This window comes from Suncus etruscus, chromosome 7 (genome assembly GCF_024139225.1).
Source record: "Suncus etruscus isolate mSunEtr1 chromosome 7, mSunEtr1.pri.cur, whole genome shotgun sequence".
NCBI classification, from domain to species: domain Eukaryota; kingdom Metazoa; phylum Chordata; class Mammalia; order Eulipotyphla; family Soricidae; genus Suncus; species Suncus etruscus.
In genome coordinates, this window is record NC_064854.1 from 38,407,236 (window position 1) to 38,433,771 (window position 26,536).

The following is a 26,536-nucleotide window of genomic DNA, read 5'->3' on the forward strand; positions in this document are numbered from 1 at the left end:
AGCAGGGAAGTGAAGTTAGGGCAGAGAAGAGAGTACCATGACAATGATAGTTGGAATTGATCATTTTGGATAAGAACTTGGTGCTTAGAAGCAACTATGTGCTGTGGTCATGGTGGTTGTTCTTATTTGTTTTGGTCTTGGGGCTACACCTAGCAGCACTCGGGTTATTCTGGACTCTGCGCTCAAAAATCACTTCTGGCAGGTTTGGGAAACCATATGGCATGCCGAAATCGAACCAAGGTCTGTCCTGGTCAGCTACATGAAAGGCAAATGCCCTACCATTATGCTATCACTCTGACCCCATTTTTTTGGATTTTTCTTAAAAATAATATTTTTATTTCAGCACCGTGTTTACAAACATATTCATAGTTGGGGCGCAGTCATAAAGTGTACATATTCTTTTTTATAATACTTTAAAATATATGAATGATAAACTTCTCTTTAATTAGAATTAACCATAAATATAAGACTCATGATATTATAAGGAATAGCAAAGTTAAAAATTAAGGTTAGCTAGAGTATTTTTTGCAGTTATTATTTAGACACCATGATTTAAATGGTATTGATTATAACAATTTGGGACATATGATACTCCAGTACCCCATACTAGAGTATCAGTGTCCCTCTGTGGATATCTTGGAGTCCCCTAGAATACTGTTTTATCAACAAATAAATAGCTATTATGCCACTGTGCTGTCTCTCCGGCCCCCCTAAGAGATAATTTTTAAAAAAGAGATCTAATCATATTACAGTCATATTAAAACATAAAAAACAATGAGATCATTTCCCTCACTCAATATGCAGATTATGGCTCATAGTATTTGCTTATGCTCACTCTGCACACACAGGATTTTAGGCCACAATACCTTCCATGTGCTTTCTCTTCAGAATTATGATAACAGATAAAATGTAGTAATTTAGATGGCTTCCTATTATTATCTCCAGCTGATATTCTCAAAGTAAGCTAAATTTTCACTGATTCTGCAGTTATTTAACCACACCATTTTTTAAAAAATGACACTCAGGACACTAAGAAGCTGGAGAAATGTTACAAAAGATTTGATGCTTGCCTTGTATTTGAATGACCAGGTTCATTTATAGCATCATCTGTGGTCTCCCCAAAACTGCTAGTAGTGATTCCTGAGCATATAACCAGGTGTGGTCCAAAAAACAAAGGCACTAAATTAGACTCTACATTTCATGTGTCTTTATTAGCATAATTATGTATGACTTTAAAAAATAAAATGAACTAGTAGCTGAAGCAGTGGCTCAGCGGTAGGGCATTTGACTTGCATGCAGCTGACCTAGGATGGACCATGGTTCAATCCTGAGGCATCTCAGATGGTCCCCTGAGCCAGGAGCGATTTCAGAGCACAAAGCCAGAAATAACCCCTGAGTGTCACAGGGTGTGGCCCAAAAACAAACAAAAAAAATAAAGTGAACTAAATATTTTGCATCTATATTCAAAATATTCAAAAATATTTATTATTTTCTAGTTTTCAGACTGAAAAATTTGGAATATTCGTAGCTTTTTTTTTTTTTTTTTTTTTTTTTTTTTTTTTTTTTTGCTTTTTGGGTCACACCTGGCAGTGCTCAGGGGTTCCTCCTGGCTCCATGCTTAGAAATTGCTCCTGGCAGGCTCTGGGGACCATATGGGATGCTGGGATTCAAACAACCATCCTTCTGCATACAACGCAAACACTCTGCCTCCATGCTATCTCTCCGGCCCCACATTTTTTTCTTGTAGAAAAAAATAATACCAGAGAATTTTAATGTGCAGAAATCAAAATTATTTTCTAGCTTTTTTGCTTAGATTGTTAGATTTTCATTGTTGTCCCTGAAACTAAACTATGGTTTAGTTAATAAACTAGGTTATATGTAAATATTTTGTCCGGCAGATATATAAACTAGGTAATATGTAGACATGTTGATTGCAAAATCTGTAGTGTGAATTTATTTTTTCTTTTTCTTTATTAACTGTCTTGAATGTAGGCCCAGTAACTCTATGGCATCGGCAGCTAAACTGTGACATCATAAACCCTATGGGAAGGGAACCTAAGCTACAGATTGGGGCTAGTCTGCTAGGTGCTAATCAAATGCTGTTACAACATTGTGAGGTTTTCCCAGTTCTAAGTGGCATTACTAGGATTGTTTTTTTCACTTGCCAAGTCAAGAAACTGTCAGTTGCATCACCATAACTTATTTCATTATATTAACTACTTTCCAGAGTGGGTTTTTTGGTGGATGTGGTGGCACCAGCATAATCTATGTTTCAGGGCCCCTATAGAAGAGGATTATTCTTCAGGGTACCTGGAAAAAAAGGTAAATTATGTCTGCTTTGAGTTCATTCTACACAATTTAGAACTTTATAAATGGACAAAAATCATGGATGTTAAGTACAATTTATGTTTTTTAATTTTTTCTTTTGTTTTGGTTTTTGGGCCACACCTGTTTGACGCTCAGGGGTTACTCCTGGCTTTACGCTCAGAAATTGCTCCTGGCAGGCTCGCTTCTGGCTTAGGGGAACCATATGGGACGCAGGGGGTGGTGGGGGATCGAACCGCCTATAGGTCCGTCCTATGCTAGTGCTTGCAAGGCAGACACCTTACCTCTGGCGCCCCTGTTTTTAATTCTTTCACTATCTGTTACCTGTGACTAATATTCAAGATGGCTTTCTTTTTTTTTTTTTTGGTTTTTGGGCCACACCCAGCGGTGCTCAGGAGTTACTCCTGGCTGTCTGCTCAGAAATAGCTCCTGGCAGGCACAGGGGACCATATGGGACACCGGGATTTGAACCAACCACCTTTGGTCCTGGATCGGCTGCTTGCAAGGCAAACACCATTATGCTATCTCTCCGGGCCCTCAAGATGGCTTTCTTTCTTTCTTTCCTTCCTTCCTTCTTTTTTTTTTTTTTTTTTGGTTTTTGGGTCCCACCCAGCAGCATTCAGTGTTTACTACTGGCTCTATGCTCAAAAGTTGCTCCTGGCAGGCCACGGGGACCATATGGGATGCCGGGATTCGAACCACCGACCTTCTGCATGCAAAGCAAATGCTTTACCTCCATGCTATCTCTCCGGCCCCTCAAGATGGCTTTCTTAATCTGGTTTGGGCCATTACAACTTACAAAAATTCTCTCCTCTGAGGAGCTTTCCCCCACATTAGTATATCTTAAATAGCCTCTTTCCATACTCCTCCAAACTTCTCACTCTGATTCCTTACCGCACGTTGTCTTTTAAGAAATTAGTCTTTTTCTTCATTTTTTTCCCCCTCTGCTTTAGGAGAGCAGAAACTTTTATTCGATGCCCATAATCTCAATTTATGCGTTAATATACCTGGAAGTCTCCCCATAAGTACTGAATAAATGAAAGAGTGAGTTAAATCATAACTAGGATTTTTCTGTGATAATTTTGCTTATTAAAAAACTTAGGAATATTTGATGTTCATAAGAAAGAATTCTCTGTTTATATCTGTAGTATGCATGTTTTGTTTCAAGGGAAGTAAAGCTTATCTGGCAATTTTTTTCTTTTAGGAAAGTTTATTTTTGTTTTTGGGTCGATTTTAGGAGAGGATATTTTGGTCTATACCTGGTGATGCTCAAGGATTACTCCTGGCTTTTTGCTCAGTGTCATTCCTGATGGGGGTAGGGGTCTATATGGGGTTCCGGGAATCAAACCTAGGTTGGCTGCATGTAAGGCAAGTCCCCTATCCACTGTACAGTTAATCTGGTCCCAGGAAGCTCTTAATTCTCTTCTCTTTCTAGAACTTCTTTAGAATTCTATTTGCTCAGTATGAAAACTCTTACTATAATATTCTTTATAGATTCTTTGTCATTGTCTCTAATGTATTTAATTCCTGAATTCTAACTCATATACACCCAACCCATATTTTTACTACTTATTAAGTGAAACATCTCCACATACTTTCCTCCTGTCTCCCTATCATGGCTTTCAATGTAGCCCACCTAAAACTAAGCTGCCTCACATTAAGCTAAAAGATGATTTTTTATTATTTATGTGATTTGGCTCTGGAAATGCCACGCATGTTCTTGAATCACTGTCTTGGTTCCTTCATATGGGCTATGGGAACCAAATCATACTTCAAAGGTGCTTATATTCAGTTGTTGACAAGGCAGGGAGGGCTTGTTATTATCATGTAGGATTTTTGCTGTTGTTTTGGGGGCATGCTTAGAGGTTCTCGGGGCCTATTCCTATTCTACGTTCAAATTATTCCTGGCTTTGTTTGGGGTGTCTTTATGTGGTGCCAGGGATTGAACAAACGTCAGCCACAGACCAGTCAAGCACCTTATCACTAGAACTCTTTGCCCTTTCTGATCAGTTATTTTATTCTTTTTTTTTTTTTTTTCATCACACCCAGCAGCGCTCAGGGGTTACTCCTGGCTCTATGCTCAGAAGTCGATCGTTGGCAGGCTCCGGGGACCATATGAGATGCTGGGATTCAAACCTTCTGCATGTGAGGCAAATGCCTTACCTCCATGCTATCTCTCCGGCCCCAGTTATTTTATTCTTTACTACTATTTCCTTGCAGTTTAAAATAAAGTTTTTGCACTTAAAATCTTTCAACTTTAAATATCACTAATTGGTTTTTGATTTTGGGCCACATATAGCAGTGCTCAGGCCTTACTTATGGCTCTGTGCTTAGGGATTACTTCTGGCAGGCTTGGGGACCATGTGGAGTACTGGGGATTGAGCCTGGGTTGGCTGTATGCAAGGCAAATGCCTTTTCCACTATTATTCTAGCTCTTGTTTTAAATTTCGATATGTGAAGGTATGTTATTTTAGTAGCACATTTTACAAAATTGGGGCTTCCATGGAAAATTTATTGCTACAGGTTATTGATTTGGGGGGGTTGGGTCACACCTGGCAGTGCTTAGGGCAGGGGTCTCAAACTTGCTGCCCGTGGGCCGCAAATGGCCCTCCATACAACATTTTGTGGCCCTGCCCTGGAGGAATCTTTTTGTTTTGTTTTGTTTTAATTGTTTGGGTCACACCCCCCAATGTTCAAGGCTTACTACTGACTTTGCACTCAAGGATCACCCCAACTTTGCCTCCTGTGGGCCCCAGGTAAATTGAATTTGAGACCCCTGGCTTAGGGGTTTCTCCTGGCTCTGTGCTCAGAAATCGCTCCTGGCAGTCTCAGGGGACCATATGGAACGCGGGGGATAGAACCCAGGTTCATCCCAGGTTGGACATGTGCAAGGCAAATGCCCTACCGGTGTACTATCGTGCAGGCCCCTATAGATTGTATTTTTAAAAAAGCATTTGAATAGCATGAGGAACTACTTGGATTTATTTTACTGTCAAGAACAACTCTTGATGGTGTTCAGGGGACCATATGGGATGCTAGGGATTGAACCTAAGTTGGCCACATTCATGGCAAGCATCCTACTCTCTGTGCTATTGCTCCAGCCCCTAATTTCATTCTTCTAGAAATTTTGCCTAAGTGAGTGACTGATAATCAAATGATGGCTACTTAAACTTCAATGAGTATTTAGAAGACATTTTCTCAAAGCATATGAAACTTATTTCTAGGAAAATTATTTGTAGTTTATTGCTGACAAATTTAAAGCCTTTATGGAGAAAGTATAAATACTAAAAACCTGCATTTGCCTTCTGAGCTTTATAGTTTCCCAATCTTTATAGTTCTTTAATGCTAATTTTAATTAATGTGATTTTTCTCATAGTGTATTATGAAATGTGTCAACATTTCTGAGACCTACTTAACCCATTAAAGTATTGTTTCCAAATAACTACATTTTATGATGTAGTTATACAGGGATAAAGAGCAAAAGGGTAGTTTATACAGGGGTAAAAATCATGCAGGAATTGGGGCCAGAGCGTTGGCGCAAGTGGTAGGAGCACTAAGTGCAAGGAGTGATTTCTGAGCGTAGAGCCAGAGTGCCGCTTGGTGTGACCCAAAAACATAACAAAACAAAAGTAAAAATGTTCACATTCTTGGTAAATTACTATTAATGTAATGTTACTTATACATGTGATGACTTTTATTTATTTATTTTTTAAAGAAATGATTAAGCTCCCATTAAAAGTGTTTAGTTTTGGGGCTGGAGAGAGCACAGTGGTAAGGCGTTTGCCTTAAGACGGTGGTTCAAATCTCCGCATCCCATGTGGTCCCCTGAAGCCTGCCAGGAGCAATTTCTGAGTATAGAGCCAGGAGTAACCCCTGAGCACTGCCAGGTGTGACCCCAAAACAACAACAAAAACAACAACAAAATGTTTAGTTTGGGGCCGGAGCTATAGCTTAGCAGTAGGGCATTTGCCTTTCATGTGGCTGCCCAGGACGGACCTGGGTTCAATCCGTGGTGTCCCATATGGTCCCCCAAGCCAGGAGCTAACTCTTAGCTGATAGCCAGAAGTATCACTGGATGTGCCCTCCCAAAACAACAATAACAAAAAACAAACAAAAAAAGTATGCAGTTTGGATTTCCATTCTGGTAGCTACCCATATATATAATGTGTCCTGCTGGCTCTAGTTTACGATTGCTAGCTGTGCATTCAGTATGAACCTGAATATATTGCTGGTAACCTGAAATCTGTCACAGCACAAATATTTATGTTTACATCATAGGAATTAGAAAAACTTACAAATTAAATGTCTACTTTCCTAAGAGCTGCTTATTAAATGTTTACCATATTCTACTGGAAATAAATCATATCAGCAAAAGCTCTGATGTTACCCAACATTATTTTTAGAGTATAAAAATACCCTAAAATACTCAGGTCTCCTGAGGCTAAACTGTTTGAGAAATAGTTATATGGTGAAAGGCATATCTTTTGATAATCAGTTTATACAGAGATGCATGTCTTTTTTGGGGGGAGTTGGGCCATACTCAGTAATGTTCAGGGATTACTCCTGGCTATGTGCTCAGAAATCACTCTTGGCTTGGGAGACCATATGGAATGCCGTGGGGGGAGGATCGAATCGTGGTCCATCCTATATCAGCCGCGTGCAAGGCAAATGCCATACCGCTGTGCCACCACTCTGGCCCCGGATTTTTTTTTTTTAAACTGACTTCATTGTTGTTTTCTTGGGCCACACCTGGTGACTCTGCTCAGGAGTTACTCCTTGCAGGCTAGGAGGACTATATGGGGTGCCTGGGACTGAATCTAGGTCAGCTGCATGCAAGGCAGAAGCCCTATCCACTGTATTATTGTTCAAGCCCTGGTACATGTCTATTAATAATTCTTTTTTTTTTTTTTTTTTTTTGGTTTTTGGGCCACACCCTGTGACGCTCAGGGGTTACTCCTGGCTATGCGCTCAGAAGTTGCTCCTGGCTTCTTGGGGGACCATATGGGACGCCGGGGGATCGAACCGCGGTCCGTCCTAGGCTAGCGCAGGCAAGGCAGGCACCTTACCTCCAGCGCCACCGCCCGGCCCCTATTAATAATTCTTAAAGGATTGCCTTTTGTGCTGGAAACATTTGTAGAACAAATCTCCTGATGTGTTATTGGTTATTTTGTTTTTTTTTTATTGTTGTAAACTTTTATTGTTAGTCTACTAGTTCCATTATGGGCTAACCTTGTTCTTACCCTTGGCATATAACGTAGACCATATTATTTTAAGACAGGTATGTTGAATTTGCCTAGAACTGCATATTAGGCTGCCCTCATTTCTCACTTTGTTATCAAACTATTATTCAGACTCATTAAATAATGCCTTACTTATGGTATGTCTTGTATACACACCTTCAATAATTGTTCAGGCCCATACCTATCTTTTTGTTTTGAACTTCTCTGGCTTTATGGCATATGCAACGGAACAATTAATTTGACACTATTTGGTATGCTATTATTTTATAGGGGTTTGATTAATCCTACTTTCTGTCCTAGAGCCTCTCCCCTTGAACAGGGTTCAACTTTAAGTTCTCTTGAATAGACAAAAAACACTTCACTTTTGAAGTGGCAAAGACGTTTTCCTTGCTAGAGAATAGTGTGATAAAATTAATTTTATAGTTACTTGTCAGAAGGCTAGATTTATAAATTCTTAGAAATAGTGATCTTTGTTTACAGTGATACATCCCACAGAGGCTCTCTTCAAAACTTGTTTTAGACATATGGTCCCCCTAGCCTCTCAGGAATGACTTCTGCATTCAGAGCCAGGAGTAACTCCTGAGCGACGCTGCCGGGTGTGACACCCCCCCCCCCAAAAAAAAAAAAACTTATTTTAGAGGGGCTGGAGTTGTAGGAAAGTGAATAGGTGGGCCATCCTACCTGACACCATATGTGGTCACCCAAGGAGCGGTCATACTTCCAGGAGTGATCCATGAGTGCAGAGAGCCAGAGAAAGTCCTGAGCACCTCCAGGTGTGGCTCAAGATAGCTTCCCTCCATACATACACACAATACAAAACCCAAAACTTGTTTTACATGCTATAATTCTACCAATTGTAATAAAAACTGGCAGCAGATTTCGTTTTCAAAATGACTGTTTTGTGTAAATCATAATGGGTAATGAAACAGTAAAATGAGGCAGAGTTTCTAGATTACACAGGCCAAGTACAAGTGAGAGGTTACTAGTTAGAAAACCTGGCAGATTTCATTGCAAGAGGAGTAAATAATACTGTACTTTGCTGGTATGAAGGAGTCTCACTTGAACACTTTGAAGGACTCTGGGAGCTGTTGTTTCTCCATAAAAATTAAATAATTCTTCTTGTCTTTCTCTTTGAATCCCAGGGGAAAGTTAAGTGTAATAGGACCAAACTAACTCCAAAGCATGAACAATTTTCTGGGTCAGTACTGTTTCTGTGTTAGAGAGGGCCTGGAATTATTTTTGGTTTTCTGCCTTTTTGTGTGATTATGGTGGGAGAGACAAAAATAATGTGATTTTCATCTGTTTTAGAGAATGGGCATTAGCTTGCACCTGGAGTCATAATTGAAATATCATATGCCAAACATTTCACTTATTAAAAATATTCACCACATTTCAGTTCTATCTCCCATTTCATTGACATTAAAGAGGATAACTTCTGGCCTAAATGAGACTTCACTGTTAGTAGTTATGAGGTCGCAGTGAGGTAGTTTAACTGCTTTAGAACTTTGTGCTTGGAATATTCTTAGCCACCGAAGCATGGGAACGGAAAGTGAGGAGCATGGGTTCTTTAATATCTATCACATCAGAGAATGACTGTTCCAGGACTGTAACTACCTCCTAATGGTAAGTGTCCCAGCGTGTCATTTCTTAGAAGCAGGAAACAAAGAAACAATGGGCTAAGTTATAGTAGGGAATGGTATTTCTTTATAAATAAATAAATAAACCTAAGTGAACTGGAAAGACTCAGCCTAATTCCTCAACGATGATCATTTTTGCAGGTTTCTGTAGCTGGATCAGGCACCGGAAGAGGCTCCCCAGCTGTAACTCTAGTACAGCTACCTTCAGGCCAAACTGTTCATGTCCAGGGAGTAATTCAGACCCCGCAGTCTTCAGTTATTCAGTCACCACAAATACAAACTGTTCAGGTCAGCTCATTCTGGATCAATTGTCTTTGACTTTTTTTTTTTTTTACTAATTTATTTATTGTCTTTTTTCTTTGTATTTTGTTATCAAATCCTTTTATTAGACATTTGGAAGAATTTCCTTCTTTGTGTGAAGTGTATTTTTGCCTTGTTAGATCTAACTTAAGAGATGCAGTTTTTGGGCCAGAGTGATAGCACAGCAGGGAAGGTGCTTGCCTTGCATGCCAATGACATAGCTTTGATCCCCAGCATCCTATATGGTCCCCCAGGAGTCTGCCAGGAATGATTCCTAAACCAGGAGTAATCTCTAATCATCGCCAGTTATAGACCAACAACAACAAAAAGAATGTCAGTTTTGTTGTGAGATACCCAGTTCTTCTTCAAGCTATTTAGCTCTGTTAAAACTCAAGATTTATGTAGCAGAGTTCTCCAAGGCTGCTTAAAAAATTTTGAAGAGGGCCCGGAGAGATTGCACAGTGGTAATTGCCTTGCAAGCAGACCGATCCAGGACCTAAGGTGGTTGGTTCGAATCCTGTGTCCCATATGGTCTCTCGTGGCTGCCAAGGAGCTATTTCTGAGCAGACAGCAGGAGTAACCCCTGAGCACCGCCGGGTGTGACCCAAAAACCAAAAAAAAAAAATTTTTTTTGAAGAATCTTAGATATCTGATGATGTAATCTTAAGCAATATATATATTACTAGCACTAATGCTATTTTTATGAATATTCATATTAGTGGGTAGGTAGCAAACTATTTTAAATTTAATATGTATAATCCATAGTCATTAAGATCTTGTTACTTACTTCGTTATATACCTTGTTATACATCAAATGCCACTTTTAGACTCAACCTTGGTTCCTTTTGTGTAATTATGATGATGACTATGATCAAGATAGATCTTTCATTACTTATTATTGAAGTTGATTATGAATCATTAATATTTTTGACACTAAGACATTTTTATCTGTAGTCATAATTTTTAGCATGCTCTCATCCCACTCCCCAAATCCAGAAAAGAACTATTTAAGAAAAGGAAAAGGAAGATAAAAAAAGGTAGAGAAGCTCCTGGCTTATGGGAAGGCTGTAAAGGATGCCTTTGCATACTTTTCTTTACTAAGCTTAGTTCCATCCCTTTTTTAAGGTTTATTTGTTATTCTTTAAATGTTGAAGTTATTTGAGCTGAATTGTCAAAAATGTCTGAGGAAAAATGTAGACCGTGATACCATTCTTTCATATTTGCACACGGTGTATTGCAGAATGAGGACAAAGTTGCACCACAGTATCTGAGAGAAACCCACTTGCATCAAAGGTATTGGAATATGCAGCATGGATATCTCTCCCTGGATTGCTCCAAAGTATAGGTGTCTTCCTCCTCATTATCCTTTTTCCTTGATTCCAAGAGTTTCTCATTCTCTGACTCTCTTGGCTCTCCTTTGTGTAATAGGACTTTTGTTGGTATGTGGATAGTTTTACTTCATTTTAAGCTGCTTGGTCTTGGAAGGGTGTCTTATATTCAGTACACTTTGAATTTATTAATCAGTTGATTTAATTTAGGAAGAAGTGCTGGAGGATTTTTTTTGTTTCATTTTGCTGAATGAGTCCAAGCTGTAGCCAGTGTATTCTTCTCTTCGGTACCTCCTTATGGAGTAGTCTGCCAGCCACTTAATCCTGATTGAATTTCAGTTCTCATCTCACTAGGATGAGTGAAACAGTAGCCTCCTTCACATGACCAATATTTAGCAATGATATGTGATTGATTATCTCATAAAGTACATTGTTTTTCCTAATAGGTTCTAGATATTAATGAAAGTGCTTGTGTGTGGAATGTCCATGTCCAGAAATGGCATGGTCATTTGTTGGGATGAACATATTATGTGCCTAGAAAATATATATTCCTGCTTGCATTGTTGACATTTAAAAAGGTTTAATTTTGGGGCAGGTAAGATACTTGCCTCACACACAGCCTATCGGGATTCAATCCCCAAGACTCCATCTATATAGTCCCTTTGCTCACTGCCAGGAGCTCCTTCAGGAGCCCTCACTATTAAGTCCCAATATTTTAAAATATAAATCTCAAATTGAACAGGCTTTTTGCTTTAATATTTTTCCCTTTTGACCTCTGTAACATCTAATTTGAAGACCCAGCTTCAGTCCATTCTGGTATTGTGAATAGGACAGTGATATGTAGGTGGGGTTTTTGTACCTTTGCCACTCCTGGTTGGATTTTTCACAGTACTTTCAGGGTTTGGTCTCTTTTGTTTTGTTTTGTTTTATTTTGTCTTTGGACCACACCCGGTAATGCTCAGGGGTTATTCCTGGCTCTGCACTCAGAAATTGCTCCTGGCTGGGGGACCATATGGGATGGTGGAGGATGGAACTGCAGTCTGTCCTAGGTTAGTGCATGCAAGACAAACACCCTACCGCTAGTGCCACTGCTCTGGCCCCCATCAGGGTAGAGTTTTAGGTCTTCAGCATCTTATATTTATTTAATCCTTTCCTGAATTGCCACTCCTGATATTCCAACTCTGTTTGCTTTGCACTTATTTGTTTGTTTGTTTTGGTTTGGTTTTTTGCCTCTCCTGGTGGCACTTAGGGATAACTCCTGGCTATGTGCCCAGAAATCGCTCCTGGCTTAGGGGACCATATGGAACGCCAAGGATCGAACTCAGGTTCGTCCTGGGTCAGCCATGTGTAAAGCAAATGTCCTACCGCTGTGCTATCGCTTCGCCCTGCACTTAATTATTTAAATAAATACTAAATTTGCTATTTATTTGAATACATACATACTTTTTCTGAATTATTTTTTTCACACACATTCTTCTACTTCTTAAATGCTTGTGCCTGCATTTTCTTTCTTAAACCAAGTTGTGTGCTCCATTAGTATGGGTGCAGCGTTGAATGCTGGGCACTCAACCTTGCACCTGGCTTAGTACAACAACTTGGCTGCTTTTTTTGTAAAATGAAGCAGATCGTTTATATTGTGATACATTTCAGAAATTCTTGTGTTATAGGTAGCAACAATTGCAGAGACAGATGAGTCTGCAGAATCAGAAGGTATAATTGATTCTCATAAACGTAGAGAAATCCTATCACGAAGACCCTCATATAGGTAAGTTGATTAAGTTTCCAAATGTAATGATACTTTCCTTAAAGATGAACTAGAGAGATAGTACATACAGCAAATAGGGTGCTTGTCTGGCTGATTTTGTGCCCCTCTCATCCAAAAAACAAACCCTTAAAAAGAATGGGAATATTGCACTGGTGGCGGGGGGGGGGGTTCTTTTTGACTGAAATTCAACTACAAACATGTTTGTAATCATGGTGCTTAAATAAAGATATTAATTTAGAAAGAAAAAAGGAGAAATGGATATACATCAATTGATTCTTATTTAGCTTTTGTTTAAAAACCCATTAGTACAGTGGGTAAGACAATTACTTTGCATGCATCTGGTCTAAGTTCAAATCTCCAGCATCCCATGTGAGCCCCCTCAGGAGTAATTACAAGTACAGAACTAGGAATAAGTCATGAGCACGTCCAGGGCACTTCCTGAGCACACCCCCCCCCAAAAAAAACAACAACAAGCTAACAACAACAAAAATAACTAATAAGTTATTTATGATAAATTATATTTTAGAAAAATATTGAATGAGCTTTCCTCTGATGTGCCTGGTGTTCCCAAGATTGAAGAAGAAAAATCAGAGGAAGAAGGAACACCACCTAACATTGCTACCATGGCAGTACCGACTAGCATTTATCAGACTAGCACGGGGCAATACAGTATGTATGCTGCAATTTGATATGGTACAGTGCTAGCTTTAAGTCTTCTCTAATCACACTGAAGCAACCCAGGCTTTGGCATTAATTATTCTGTGTTTTTTTTAAATGCATCTTAATAATCCAACCTGATCTGTATCTGATAATGAAAATCTGTATAATGAAAAGTAAAACAAAACAAAAAAACCTTTTCTGACTTTAGAAGAAAACTTGGGGGTGGAAACAAAGGGAATGTTTCTTTTCTATTTATATGTTTATATTTCTGTCTAGTAAAAGTTTAAAATTCATGTTTTCTGTTGTCTTTATGATGCATGCAAACATAAGATATGTATGTATTTTATTCTTGTTAGCCTTTTGTCATTAGCAACTTATTTATATTGACTAAAAGAGGTACATGTTTTTTAAATTATGTTTTACTTTTGATTGTTTTCACTGTTTTCTATTGTGTTAATTTGTGCCACCGTTTTTCCTAGAAGAGAATGGAAAGTAGCTTATTTTTTTAAGCTATAGCAATTGAACAGATCATTTTTACTTGAAATCTTAAGCTCTAAAAGCTTTAAATAAACAGATAACGTTCATACTTAGTCTTGTGCATTTTAATGAGCTATTCTGTGCTTTTCCCCCTCCAATTAAAGCACTAACCCTTTCTACAAAAATAAGGAACATTTGTTCCATAAAAGTACTTTAGCAAAAATTAAAATAAGGAAAGAAAGGCAACAAAAAGATTTTGAAACAAAAGATGCTCCTTAGATTCTGGAAAATGAATGACAGTAATCAATGTGTTGATCAAAATACAGTATTAGGGCTTTAGATATATTTTTCTATTTTCCTTTAAAAGTAGTAATATTTAGGACAAGTCTTGAGACTTAAAATCCGATTTTTACAGGAAGGTTGTAATCTTTTTTTTTTTTTTTTTTTTTTTTGGTTTTTGGGCCACACCTGGCATTGCTCAGGGGTTACTCCTGGCTGTCTGATCAGAAATAGCTCCTGGCAGGCACGGGGGACCATATGGGACACTGGGATTCAAACCAACCATCTTTGGTCCTGGATCGGCTGCTTGCAAGGCAAACACCACTGTGCTATCTCTCCGGGCCCAAGGTTGTAATCTTAACATGGAAACATCATGAGAATCATCGCTTATTTTGTTTTCTGATAGCTATGGTGGATTTGCAGTAGTAAGTCAAGTCTCCTCCGGTAATTTTAGTGCTTTGAGTCCCTCCTACTATAATAAACTGACAAAACTGGGCTATAGTTTGTCTATAGCCTCTATAGGACACTGATGGCTGTAACCAAAGTCTGCATTAGAGAAAGAAAACTATTTTCACTGCCCCCCAAAATTGACCTCAACATTTTTACTGTCAATTTTACTTTTTAATCACTTCTCTGATTTTGATTTTTTTTGTCAGGTCCACTGGAACTCTCACCAAGCTTGTGGGTGTGGGTGTGTGAGCTCCTGCTCTCTAACAGAGAGAGGTCAGTGTGTGGACATGCAAGAGCACATCGGGGGCAGCTTGTACATTTTCTAGTTGTCAGACCCCTGAAGGTTGAAAAGGCTGCTGAAGTAATGCTAAGATTTCCAAAAACGAGGGTGATGATCTGGAGGCTTTAATTTTCAAACTTTCTATGATTGACTGTAATGCTACTTAGGAATAGAAGAGATAGAAAAGGAGACTGTCTGTTATTTGTCTAGGTGCTTACTACAAATTTTGAAATAGTGGAACCAGTTTTAAGAGAATGTGGACACTAGAGATGATATGAGGAAGAATGTCCTGTCAGTTACTAGCTGATCAGAGCAGACTGCTTTATTTCTGCATTCAAAGTTTGTCAGTCTCTGAAGTTGGGAATAAAACAAAATGACTGAATCTTGGTGTCACTGTGAGGACAAAGAAAAGATAAGAGGGGCCTGTGAGATAGCACAGCAGTGGCGTTTGCCTTGCAAGCAGCCGACCCAGAACCTTAGGTTGTTGGTTCAAATCCCGGCGTCCCATATAGTCACCTGTGCCTGCCAGGAGCTATTTCAGAGCATATAGCTAGGAGTAACCCCTGAGCACAGCCGGATGTGACCCAAAAACGAAAAACCCCCCAAAATAAATAAATAAATAAATAAATAAATAAATAAATAAATAAATAAATAAAATATAAGTAAAAAGTGGAGGGAAGACCTGTGCTATTTGGAAGGAAACAGAAATGCAACTCATTGTGCAATCAATGTCTCACAGACAGATATTGCATTTTCCCTTTAAACCAATGCCCCAAACCTTTACTTCTTGGGTTTCAATGAGGGCTTGCTGCAGGGGCTCTACATTAATGTCTGTGTCAGTATGGCTGAAGCGGGAGTGGAGTCAGTATTCTAAATGAGGTCTAGAAATTTGTGTGCCTAGAAGTTAACCATTTATCTGTTGGTCACCAATGCAGTCATGGTATATCTCTTACGTATCTTAATTTGGACCCATACAAGGATCTTGCACTTACTTCAATTGAGGTTGTTTGTTGTAGGCTGTCCCCTGGTAAAAATTCCCATGTATTGCTTCACAAAAAGGCTGTATTATCTTTAAGATGAGTTTCTTGAACATTTAGTGGCATTGGATCATGGTTGTTGCTCTTTTGTTTTGTTTTGTTTTGTTTTTGGGTCACACCGGCAGCACTCAAGGGTTACTCCTGACTCTACTCTCAGAAATCACCCCTGGCAGGCTCGGGGGACCACATGGGATGCCGGGATTCGAACCACTGTCCTTTTGCATGCAAGGCAAATGCCCTACCTCCATGCTATCTCTCTGGCCCCCATGGTTATTCTTTTTAAATTTTTTGGACCACACCTAGTGGCACTCGGGTTACTCCTGATTTTGTGCTCAGAAATTACTACTGGCAGGCTTGAAGGACAATATGGGATGCTAAGGCTTGAGCCTGGGTTAGCCATGTGCAAGGTAAAACATATTTCTTGCTGGGAATAATTGTGAACAAAAATGTTAGTGATTTGGTATTCCTGTATATCTGGAAATAGTAAAAGTTACTGGTATGTTTTTTGTTTTGTTTTGTTTTTGGGTCACACCGGCAGCACTCTGGAGTTACTCCTGACTCTATGCTCAGAAATAGCTCCTGGCAGGCTCGGGGGACCATATAGGATGCCAGGATTCGAACCACTGTCCTTCTGCATGCAAGGCAAATGCTTTACCTCCATGCTATATCTCCAGCCCCTAGTGTCCTTTTTTAACTAGAGTGTCAAAAGGTTTTTTTTTCTTTAAAGTAGAAAGTTTTTCAGTGTCAGTGTCTGAACCAGGTCTCATTTATGCAAAGCCCAAGTTTTATGGCTGAGTCACAGTTGCAGCCCCAAGAGATTGTTCCATGCATATGTGTGTACAAATTGTTGAGGCGTTCATAATCTTTTCTTGAAAAATGTTTGGGGAGGATTTAATGAATTCTTCAACTTTTATCTATAATAACTTTCTTCAAAATTCCATTTTGTTTCCTTTTCTTCTTTCTTGTTTGAAGTTATTTTTAATTTGATAGAATGAATTGGAGTCAAGAATAAAAAGAATTACAGGATTTTGTTTTAAGATTGAAATGAAATTATAAGTATAATCAGATTTTCTTATGTACAGACATTTACTTTTTTGTTGTTTGTGTTTGTTTATTTTTGTTTTTGGGTCACACCTAGCAGCGCTCAGGGATTCCTCCTGGCTCTATGCTCAGAAATCGCTCTTGGCAGGCTCGGGACCATGTAGGATGCCGGGATTTGAACCACCGACCTTCTGCATGAAAGGCAAAAGCCTTACCTCCATGCCATCTCTCCGGCCCCCAGACATTTACTTTTAATAGTTGAACATTAGCCCTCTCAGGGCCAGAGTAATAATACAGCAGGTAGAATATTTTCCTTGCATGCTGTCAACCAACTTTGATTTCTGACATCCAATATGGTCTCCTAAGCATTGCTGGGTGAGGCTCAAAACAACAACAGACAAACAACAAAAAAAGAAAGCCATCTGTTAGAAGTTAGCTTTATTATTTTGATTTGCTGTGGTTCTTAGTTGTGGGCACCTCCCCCAGGCGCTCGTGAGGGACTTGTGTTATTAGGACTTGAACCCAGATTGTTTCACATTTGCAAAGCACATCTCAGGCCCTCAACTTTTATTATTATCATTACTATTACAAAAAGTAAGAAGTTGTCTTAGAATTGTCTCTGGGGGAGAGGCCGGAGCAGTGGCACAAGGGGTAAGGCGTTTGCCTTGCCTGCACTAGCCTAGGACCGACCACGGTTCGATCCCCTGTGTCCCATATGGCCCCCCAAGCCACAGGAGTGATTTCTGAGTGCATAATCAGGAATAAACCCTGAGTGTCACTGGGTGTGGCCAAAAAACAAACAACAAACAAACAAAAAAAGAATAGAATTGTCTCTGGGGGCTAGAACAATATGGTTGTCTCCCCTAACCCTACAGGAATTGTCACAGATCCCAGAACCAGGAGTAAGTCCTAAGCACCATCAGGTATGGTCCAAAACCAACCAAACAAACCCCAAACCAAACCAAAAAATAATTGCCTTAGTAGGAATAGGAAAAATAATTTGAAACACACACATATTTTTTGTTGTAACACTAAGAATGTAAACTACATTTGAAAAATCTTTACTGGACACACAGATCTTGATGAAAGGTTTGTTGTAAGTCAGTTAACATTCATTCCAATTGAAGAAAACGTATTCTGTCTCAGGAGAATATTTCTGAATGATGTGGAGTTCACATACTTTTAGAATTAGCTAAAAATGTCAGTGCATTTAAGATTACAATGAAAGGGAGTGAATTCATAAGTGCAAGTGGAAGCAACTGCAGAAATTTAAATATTTGAAATGTTTAATTCTTTAAAGACAGCATTTTGTCTTGTGTATTCCTGGTTCTAATCCCTTGCCAATTGAGGACCAACACCCATGTCTTCCAAGTCTTGCTTTTTTTTTTTCTCAATGTCTCCTGTCTCTTTGCTCACCTTTTTCTGGATTCTTAGACACCCAAGGTAAGTGGATCAATCCAAAATTCACTGTGATAAAATATGTGAACTTGGTGAACCTCCTTAAAAGAGTACAGAATTCTCAGGAGATTCGTGAAGAAATGACTGTTCAATTCTTCATAAAAGGAGATGGCACATGGTATACTCATGCATTTTAAAGTAAATGCTGCTGTGTTTTAATCTTCAGAGTTACGTTGCTTGCATTCTTCCATGGTAACTTTCAGGCACCACAGAAGGTGCCTACTTAGTGTACGTCTGGCTTTTAACCTTGGTGTTGCTATTTTTGTTACAGCGTGAGAATGAGACTTATTTTAATCTCTCTTCTGCTCTATGCATCTTGACCTTTAAGGCACAGGTACTCAAAGTTCTCTTTTGTGCTCATAAAGAATCACATGGAATTGGGTCTGCTGTTCTGACTTAATGCAATAAAATTTTGTTTATTAACCTTTTTGTTACTATTTAAAATGAAGAAGTTTTAAAATTGTAAAGATATTTACACAACTGTGTATTTTAATTAGTTCTTATATATATAGGTTTAGGACTTAAAAGGAGAAAATAAATCAGATGAAAGCTTAATTTAAATAAATTCTACTTCCTTTGTTCATGAATCTATTTTAAGTGTACCACACTAATCATTCTTCATTCTCTTCTTTTTTTATTATATAAGATTTTAAAATCTTATCTTTATGTTATTGGCAAGATAGTAGGTAAAGCTCTTGCCTTGCATGTGCCTGACCCACATTTGATCCTTGGCATCCCATATGGTCCCTGGAGCCTGCCAGGAGTGATTCATGAGTGAAGGAAGAGCCAGGAATAACCATTCAGCATTTTTGGATGTGACTCAAAAACAAAACAAAATCTTACCTGAAATTAAAATTTCTATTCAAAAGTTACTTTTTACTCCTTAATTAATGTGTCTCTTTTTGGAGTTAGAGGGATCATATACCTGTAGGGCATTTGCCTTGCATGCAGCGACCCAGGATGGACCCAGGTTTGATTCCTGGCATCCCATATGGTCTCCCAAGCCTACCAAGAGTGATTTCTGAGCACAGAGCCAGGAATAAATTCTGAGTACTAGCTGTGGCCCAAAAAACCAACCAATCAATCAATAAATAAATTGCTTAATGTGTCTCTTACTGACTTTGAGAATAATTACTTAATGTCAGTATGAGTATATAGTAGAAATAGCAGAAATTTAAACGTTTTGCATGCTAGGATTTTTTTTTTTACGATTTATTTATTTTTATTTATTTAATTTTTTTGGGTTTTTGGGCCACACCCTGCGATGCTCAGGGGTTACTCCTGGCTGTCTGCTCAGAAATAGCTCCTGGCAGGCACGGGGGACCATATGGGACACCGGGATTTGAACCAACCACCTTTGGTCCTGGATTGGCTGCTTGCAAGGCAAACGCCGCTGTGCGTTTGTGTGTCTCCGGGCCCTTTTTTACGATTTATTGCTTGGACTAGTTAATGTTTTTTATTATCCTGGATACATGATAGATGGTTGTTAGTAAAGTGGAAAGCCATACTTGAGCTAAGACTGATTTGAAACTTAATAAAAAACTATAACTACATAAAGATATAGATTAAACACTTATATAGCCACTAACACTAATTTAGCAGAAAAATACTCAGTAAATTAATAAATTAAATTTAGACAAACTACATATTAATTTAAGGTCAGTGTATCCATCATTCATCTTTATTATGAGGTACAGCTAAATTGAGACTCTTTATTTTTGATATTTTGGTTTTGGGGCTACACCCGGCTTGTGCTCAGGGGTTGCTCCTGGCTCTGTGCTCAGAAATTGCTCCTGGCAGGCTCGTGGGACCAAGCTGGGTCTGTCCCAGCTCTGCTGTGTGCAAAGCAAATGCCCTACCCCTGTGCTATCACTTCGGCCCCTAAAATGAGACTTTTGGAGGAATATATTAGGGTACCTCTGAGTAATTAGGACAACAGTTGAATCTTTACCTAGTGCCAGTACTTGCTAGCAGGCTTGACTCAACTCATGATGGACATTCAGATAGCATTTAATATAGATTATATTATCTAGTTGTACATTAAATTCAATTTGGACTACTTAATGTAACTAATGTTATTAAGAAGTAGTTAGAGGAAACTCAGTATTGTATCTAAAATAATAAAACACTCTTACTCCCTGCTTTGAGTATTACGTAAATGAACACTCAGACAAGTGTGAACTCTTCATATTGTTTTTGTTAATAGTAAAACTGGCCATAAGAAGAGCTTTTATGCCCCATTTACATTTTTCAGTCTAAGAAAGCATTAATCAAGCTTAGACCTTGAAAGTAAAACTAATAGGGGCCAGAAAAATATGACAGCAAGCAGGGTATTTGGCCAATGACTTGGATTAGACCCAGCACCTCATATGATCATCGAGCCCCATCAGGAGTTATCCCTGAGTGAAGCTCCAAGCATAACTGGATGTAGCCCCAATGCACCCCATCCCAATTTTTAAATTTTTCATTGATTACTAACAGGCCTAGTATGGGTCAATAATTTTATTTTACAATGATTAACCTAAGGGTGGGAGAGAGCTCAACAGGCTGAGTGTGTGCTTTGTATGAGGGAAGTCTAGATTCAGTCCGGCTCTACATGGTCTCCTGTTCACTGCCAGGAGCTACCCCCAGTATTGTTCGGTGAGACTCACCCTGTACTGTTCCCCAAATAAATCAGCCTGAAGCATTTGCCTGTCCCTTCCCCCCAGACTGGGTGTCGCCATGATGTCTGCTGACCACCACTCAGAAGGCCCTGGTGACCTTAGCTGCTGGGGTCCAACTATATCACACACAGTGCTCTGAGCACTGGTTGGGAGCCTTCAACATAAATAACTGTATTAAAGTTTTTATTTTTTCATTTTATTTTGTTTTGGTTTTTGGGTCACACCTGGCTGTGCTCAGGGGTTACTCCTGGCTTTGAGTTCAGAAATCCCTCCTGGCAGGCTCGGGAAACCATATGGGATGCTGGGATTCAAACCACCTTTTGTCCTGGATCGGCTGCGTGCAAGGCAAACACCCTACTGCTGTACTGTCTCTCTGGCCCCATATTAAAGTTTTTAAAGTTAATATGATTAGCCAGACTTGATGCCTAGGATTTATTTTAAAATACCCCTGCCCCCCAAAATGGTTTGGGAAAGAGTAGGCAGGAAAGTACCAATTTATTTTTATTTCTATATTTGTTAGATGATTTTAATGTTTTAAAAAAAAACTAAAAAATGTGAAAAGGTGTTTTCATAATTTATCTTCTTTTTTCCTGTAGTTGTAACCTGTCTTGATATATATTTAAGAAAACATTCATTATTCTTGAACGCTTGTTTTTGAATCTAAAGTTTCTTCCTGAAATCTTTGGAATATATACATATATGCACAATATACAAAATCTATTTTCATTATCCTGAAACATTGGAAAAATTTGTTCATTGTCAAGTGAGATGGAGCATTTTGATTAAGAAGGTCCTCTGTCATTTGATAATGCCAAAAAGCAAGGGCACCTTTGTTAAAAGATAAAAGTAGGCTAACATTCTTACCAGTAAGAATGTTTCCCCCGAGAGCCAGCCTGGGCATGTGTATGAGGGTGTGTGAGAGAGAATGTGTGTTTGTGTAGTTTAGGTTTTCCACATCCAATTATGTAACAATTGATCAGCTAATAACATGAGAGGAACAAATATTTTATATCTGCTTATCATGGTGTAAAAGCAAAGATTTGATTGGCCAGAAAACACTATAGGAGAAATGCCATGGAGGAGAATGGTAAAAAGTCAGAAAGAAAATATGAAACGATTGAAAAAGGAACTTCTTATCTGTCTCTTTCTAGATTTCTTTCCTTGGGAGAAGCTAAGACTTTTTTTTTTACTTATTCAAACTTATGATATTTATTGGCATTGAAATTTAAATTCTGTAACTAGAATTTGACACCATACTTTATGTAACTCATCTACATTCACATGTGGCTTAGTCTAATAGACATTATTGCAATTGGCTATATGCTGGGTTTTGTGCTTACACATTGCAGTAGTAATTACCAGGTCTGTTCTCTTTAAAATGCTATTTCTATAATAGTAAGCTAACTACCATTTTCAAATGTGCATTTGGATTTATTATAATGTAAAATGTATTCATGCTCAGCCATGAAGCAAGAAGAAAATATTTCTTTTTGATGTTTTTTTGGGCCACATCTAGTGATGCTCAGGGATTACTCCTGGTGCTACACTTAGAGATCCCTCTTCCTCCTCGTGGGCTTGGGCATCCTATGAGGTACCAGGTATTAAGCTGGATTGGCCATGTACAAGGCAAGCATCCTCCTCACCTTCCTGAGTGAAAGGAATATTTCTCTTGTTATACTTTTGGTTTTTTTTTTTTTTTTTGTGATTTTTGGGTCACACCCGGCAGTGCTCAGGGGTTATTTCTGGCTCCAGGCTCAGAAATTGCTCCTGGCAGGCACAGGGGACCATATGGGGCGCTGGGATTCGAACTGATGACCTCCTGCATGAAAGGCAAACGCCTTACCTCCATGCTATCTCTCCGGCCCCTCTTGTTATACTTTTGAAAGGATTAACAGATCTCTCCTTAACTCTTTCTCTGTTCAGGACAAATCCTGACCCCCTTGAAGCCTTCAAAGAGTCATAGTGAAATCTTGTTTTTAAACTGTGCAGGGAGTAGAATGCTCTAGATGAGCCAGATAAATAACATGATGTCACATCAGGGTTTCTCAACTTCAATGCTATGACATTCTGTAACTGAATTTCTGTTTGTCAATCTAATAGTAGCCTATTAATGAGCCAAAACACAGATTGTGTCTATGTGGAAAAATTTTTTTAAATGTTAACTCTGTTTTCTATGCTAAACACTATAGTGGGTTAGGTCAAAGATTTATTGTCGTCGTCATTGTTGTTATTTCTCACAACTTTATATAATAAAATCATCACATAGAGGCGATGCTTTGCTTAGATTTACTTAAAAATATTTGGAAATGACTTAGAACCACTGAGAGTATACTTTAGATACAACTATATGTTTCCTCAAAGACATTTACTTTTATTTGTAGATGTTGTGTTATTCTTGTAAAGGTATTTTTTATCTTCATTGTAAGTTTTATTGTATAGTAATTTTTAAAACACCAGTGATTTCATTGGTGTGTTTAAAATTATTTAAATGCATTTAACACCTAACATTTAAAAGATAACAGTTGTGATCTTTATGTTAAATAAAGGATAAATTCCTCAGATATGTTTGAACAATATTCGTCTATTAGGGTGAAAATTTAAGACAAAACATTGGATCAGTTATTCTTTTGAAACTCATGGTTAATGTGTTAACTTTTAGACATGACTGACAAGTCTCAGTATTTAGTAACATATCCTATGTGTTACTACTAGCTGCAGTTATTAAACACATAGGAGAGGGATAACTACAGTTGCATACATTCTCTAGTTTGGGGGCAATACCCAGCTGTGCTCAGGGGTTACTCCTGGCTCTATCCTCAGGCATCACTCATTGCAGCCTTGGGGGACCATATTGGATGCCAGGGATAGAACCTTGCCTGCTGTCCTCTCTCTCTAACCCCAGCATACCTTCTCCAGATACAGGTACCTTTTATGGTTCATTCCAGACTTTGGGTCAGTTATCCACACTTTAGGAGTCTCCTGACATAGAATGGAAAAAGATGGGGGTGGGAAGAAAAAAATGGAAAAGATGACAGTTTTATACGCTTGAATTTAACCAAAATAGGAGATATTAGCTGATACTGATATTCATTGTAATTGCAATGCTTGGTAGTTTCTTTAATTTGGGTTGAAGTCTCCTCAGCAGTGCTCAGTGAACCTGAGGGCCCTTTCCCTGTGACATTTACCTTTTGACTGAAGATTCAGTACTTTGTGTGATAGAGCAGTTGGGCACTACTGGGCTGTGTGTGTGTGTGTGTGTGTGTGTGTGTGTGTGTGTGTGTGTGTGTGTGTGTGTGTGTGAAGAATGGGGGAAAAGTGGTGCTCGGTGAACCTGGGACCCCTTCCCCTGTGACATTTACCTCTTGGCACTGCTGGGCCAAGAGAGTCTGTTGTCATAGCCATACCGAGAGAGGGAGGGAGGGAGGCATGGAGGGAAGGAGGGAAGGAGGGAGAGAGGGAGAGAGGGGAGGGTGGAGAGAGAGGGAAAGAGAAAAGGGGAGCGAGAGAGGGAGAGAGAGGAGAGAGAGAGAGAGAGAGAGAGAGAGGAGAGAGAAGAGAGAGAGAGAGAAGAGAGAGAGAGAGAGGAGAGAGATGGGGAAAAGTCAAGAAGCTGGACCTTTCCATCTGCATATATGTTTACTCTGAAATAAATTTGTGGAATGTATGCCGTGAAGGAGAGAGGGAGGGAGAGAAAGAGAGAGAGAGAGAGAGAGAGAGGAGAGAGAGGAGAGAGAGAGGGGAGAGAGAGAGAGAGAAGAAAAGAATGGGGGAAAAGTCAAGAATCTGGACCTTTCCACCTGCATATATGTTTACTCTGAAATAAATAAATTTGTGGGATGTATGCCGTGAAGGGAAAATATTCTCAGGTTCAGTTCCCCGCCCCCCCCCCCCCCAGTTTCCAGACTGTGCCTCTTGAAGGCAGATCTGATGCTCCTTTTCAGTTCAGCCTAGAGAAATGAGGGTAACTTGAGCATTGGTATTAATAGGGAGGTCCAGATAGCATCTTCCAATAGGGGAAACATAAATGTGAATCTTAAAATGCTCTAATATTTCTTTTCTTTTTCTGTTAAGTTGCTATAGCCCAAGGTGGAACAATCCAGATTTCTAACCCAGGATCTGATGGTGTTCAGGGACTACAGGCTTTAACAATGACAAATTCAGGAGCTCCTCCACCAGGTGCTACAATTGTACAGTACGCAGCACAGTCAGCTGATGGCTCACAGCAGTTCTTTGTCCCAGGCAGCCAGGTTGTTGTTCAAGGTATAGTTTATTAATCCTAATACATTTAGAATACCTGTGGATTACTACATGTACCACTTAGTGGTGATTTTTTAGGTTTTTTTTTTTTAAATAAATAGGAGGTACAACATTTTCATTGTGTATTTGGGGAAAGGGTATATATGGCATTTTTAGTAGAAGGAATAATTAAATCACATAACTTAAAAATGTTTAAGCAAACTTTATCAACTCCTTATTTTTAGAATAGCATTATTGAAAAGAGTTGGAAAGAAGAATAAATATTTAAGTAAAGAGCTTTCATTTGGGGATTTTTGATCTTGTACCTAAAATATTTCTGTAATCTAAGATTTAAGTGTCTAGTCTATTAAGCATTAAATTTGGGTTTTCCCCAGCTTCAAGTCTGATTTCTAGATATTTCATTTCAAAAACTTCTTGCTTTTGTTTTCCCTTTAGACCATTCTTATTATATTTGAATTCAGAGGTGCTGACATAGTGAAATAAAATTCTTTGAGATATAACTCTAGACTTTGGGTAACCTAAGATTTTGATAACTTTGTGTTAGATTAATTTTAGTGAACTATAATAGACGTGTTGAATATTATTTTCTAAAATTCTGATTTTTAAATTAGTTCTATTCATAGTGTGTGGTACAGTACTAATTTTAAATAAAGTATTATCTATTCTTTCAGTTATAAAGTTGCAAGTATGGAAAAATAAAAGCAAGTTGTGTAATTCATGGTTCTCATAATAGCTGGATTTACTCTTAAGGGTTAGGGACCTAATGTGGATCATGCAAGTCTTCTGAATAACTAAAATGGTGGCATTGATGGAGTAAAAATAATTTATGGTCCTCATGTAATAGTGCAATGTCTAAAAAGGTAAAAATAAAGCCACCCATTATATTTTCCCATACTCAAACCCTATATGTCTAAGTAATCTAAAATAGTGATTTCTTTGACTATTATTATTATTCTTTAATTTGAGAAATGTATGCTTTTCAGAACAAGGAGATTTCTAAAATTTTATTATATTTTTCATATGTATGTATATATACTTAAATTGTATGCTTTGATGCTTTACTTATTTTATTTAAGAACTTTTTTCCTTGGCCAGAGAGATAATATAGTGATTTGGGTGCTTACCTTGCTTATGACTACTTGGGTTTGATCCCCAGCATTCCATGTGGTCCTCTGAGCATTGCCAGTAGTGGTTCCTGAGTAACCCTTGAGGTGTTGCCCCAAAACAAAAACAAAAGAATTTTTTCTATATGTAATGAATATATTTTCTGGGATACAGAGTACAGTGGACAAAGATGCTTGTCTTGCACAGAGCCCACCCTGGCACTGCATGTAGTTCT

At 38.6% G+C, this 26,536-nt stretch overlaps 1 protein-coding gene across 5 annotated transcripts in view; it reads left to right on the forward strand.

The window, feature by feature from the left end:
* CREM (cAMP responsive element modulator) overlaps positions 1 to 26,536 on the forward strand; it is a 94,905-nt gene that overhangs the window by 38,867 nt on the left and 29,502 nt on the right. For 2 of the 5 annotated variants that reach the window (XM_049776563.1, XM_049776564.1), the window contains exons 1-4: positions 2,245 to 2,322; positions 12,498 to 12,595; positions 13,122 to 13,264; positions 25,012 to 25,200. In XM_049776563.1, coding sequence (XP_049632520.1) covers positions 2,245 to 2,322; positions 12,498 to 12,595; positions 13,122 to 13,264; positions 25,012 to 25,200 — 508 coding nt within the window. Of the gene's footprint in view, positions 1 to 2,244; positions 2,323 to 9,343; positions 9,491 to 12,497; positions 12,596 to 13,121; positions 13,265 to 25,011; positions 25,201 to 26,536 lie in introns of those variants that run through there. The other 3 variants (XM_049776561.1, XM_049776562.1, XM_049776559.1) reach the window with 2 other exon arrangements.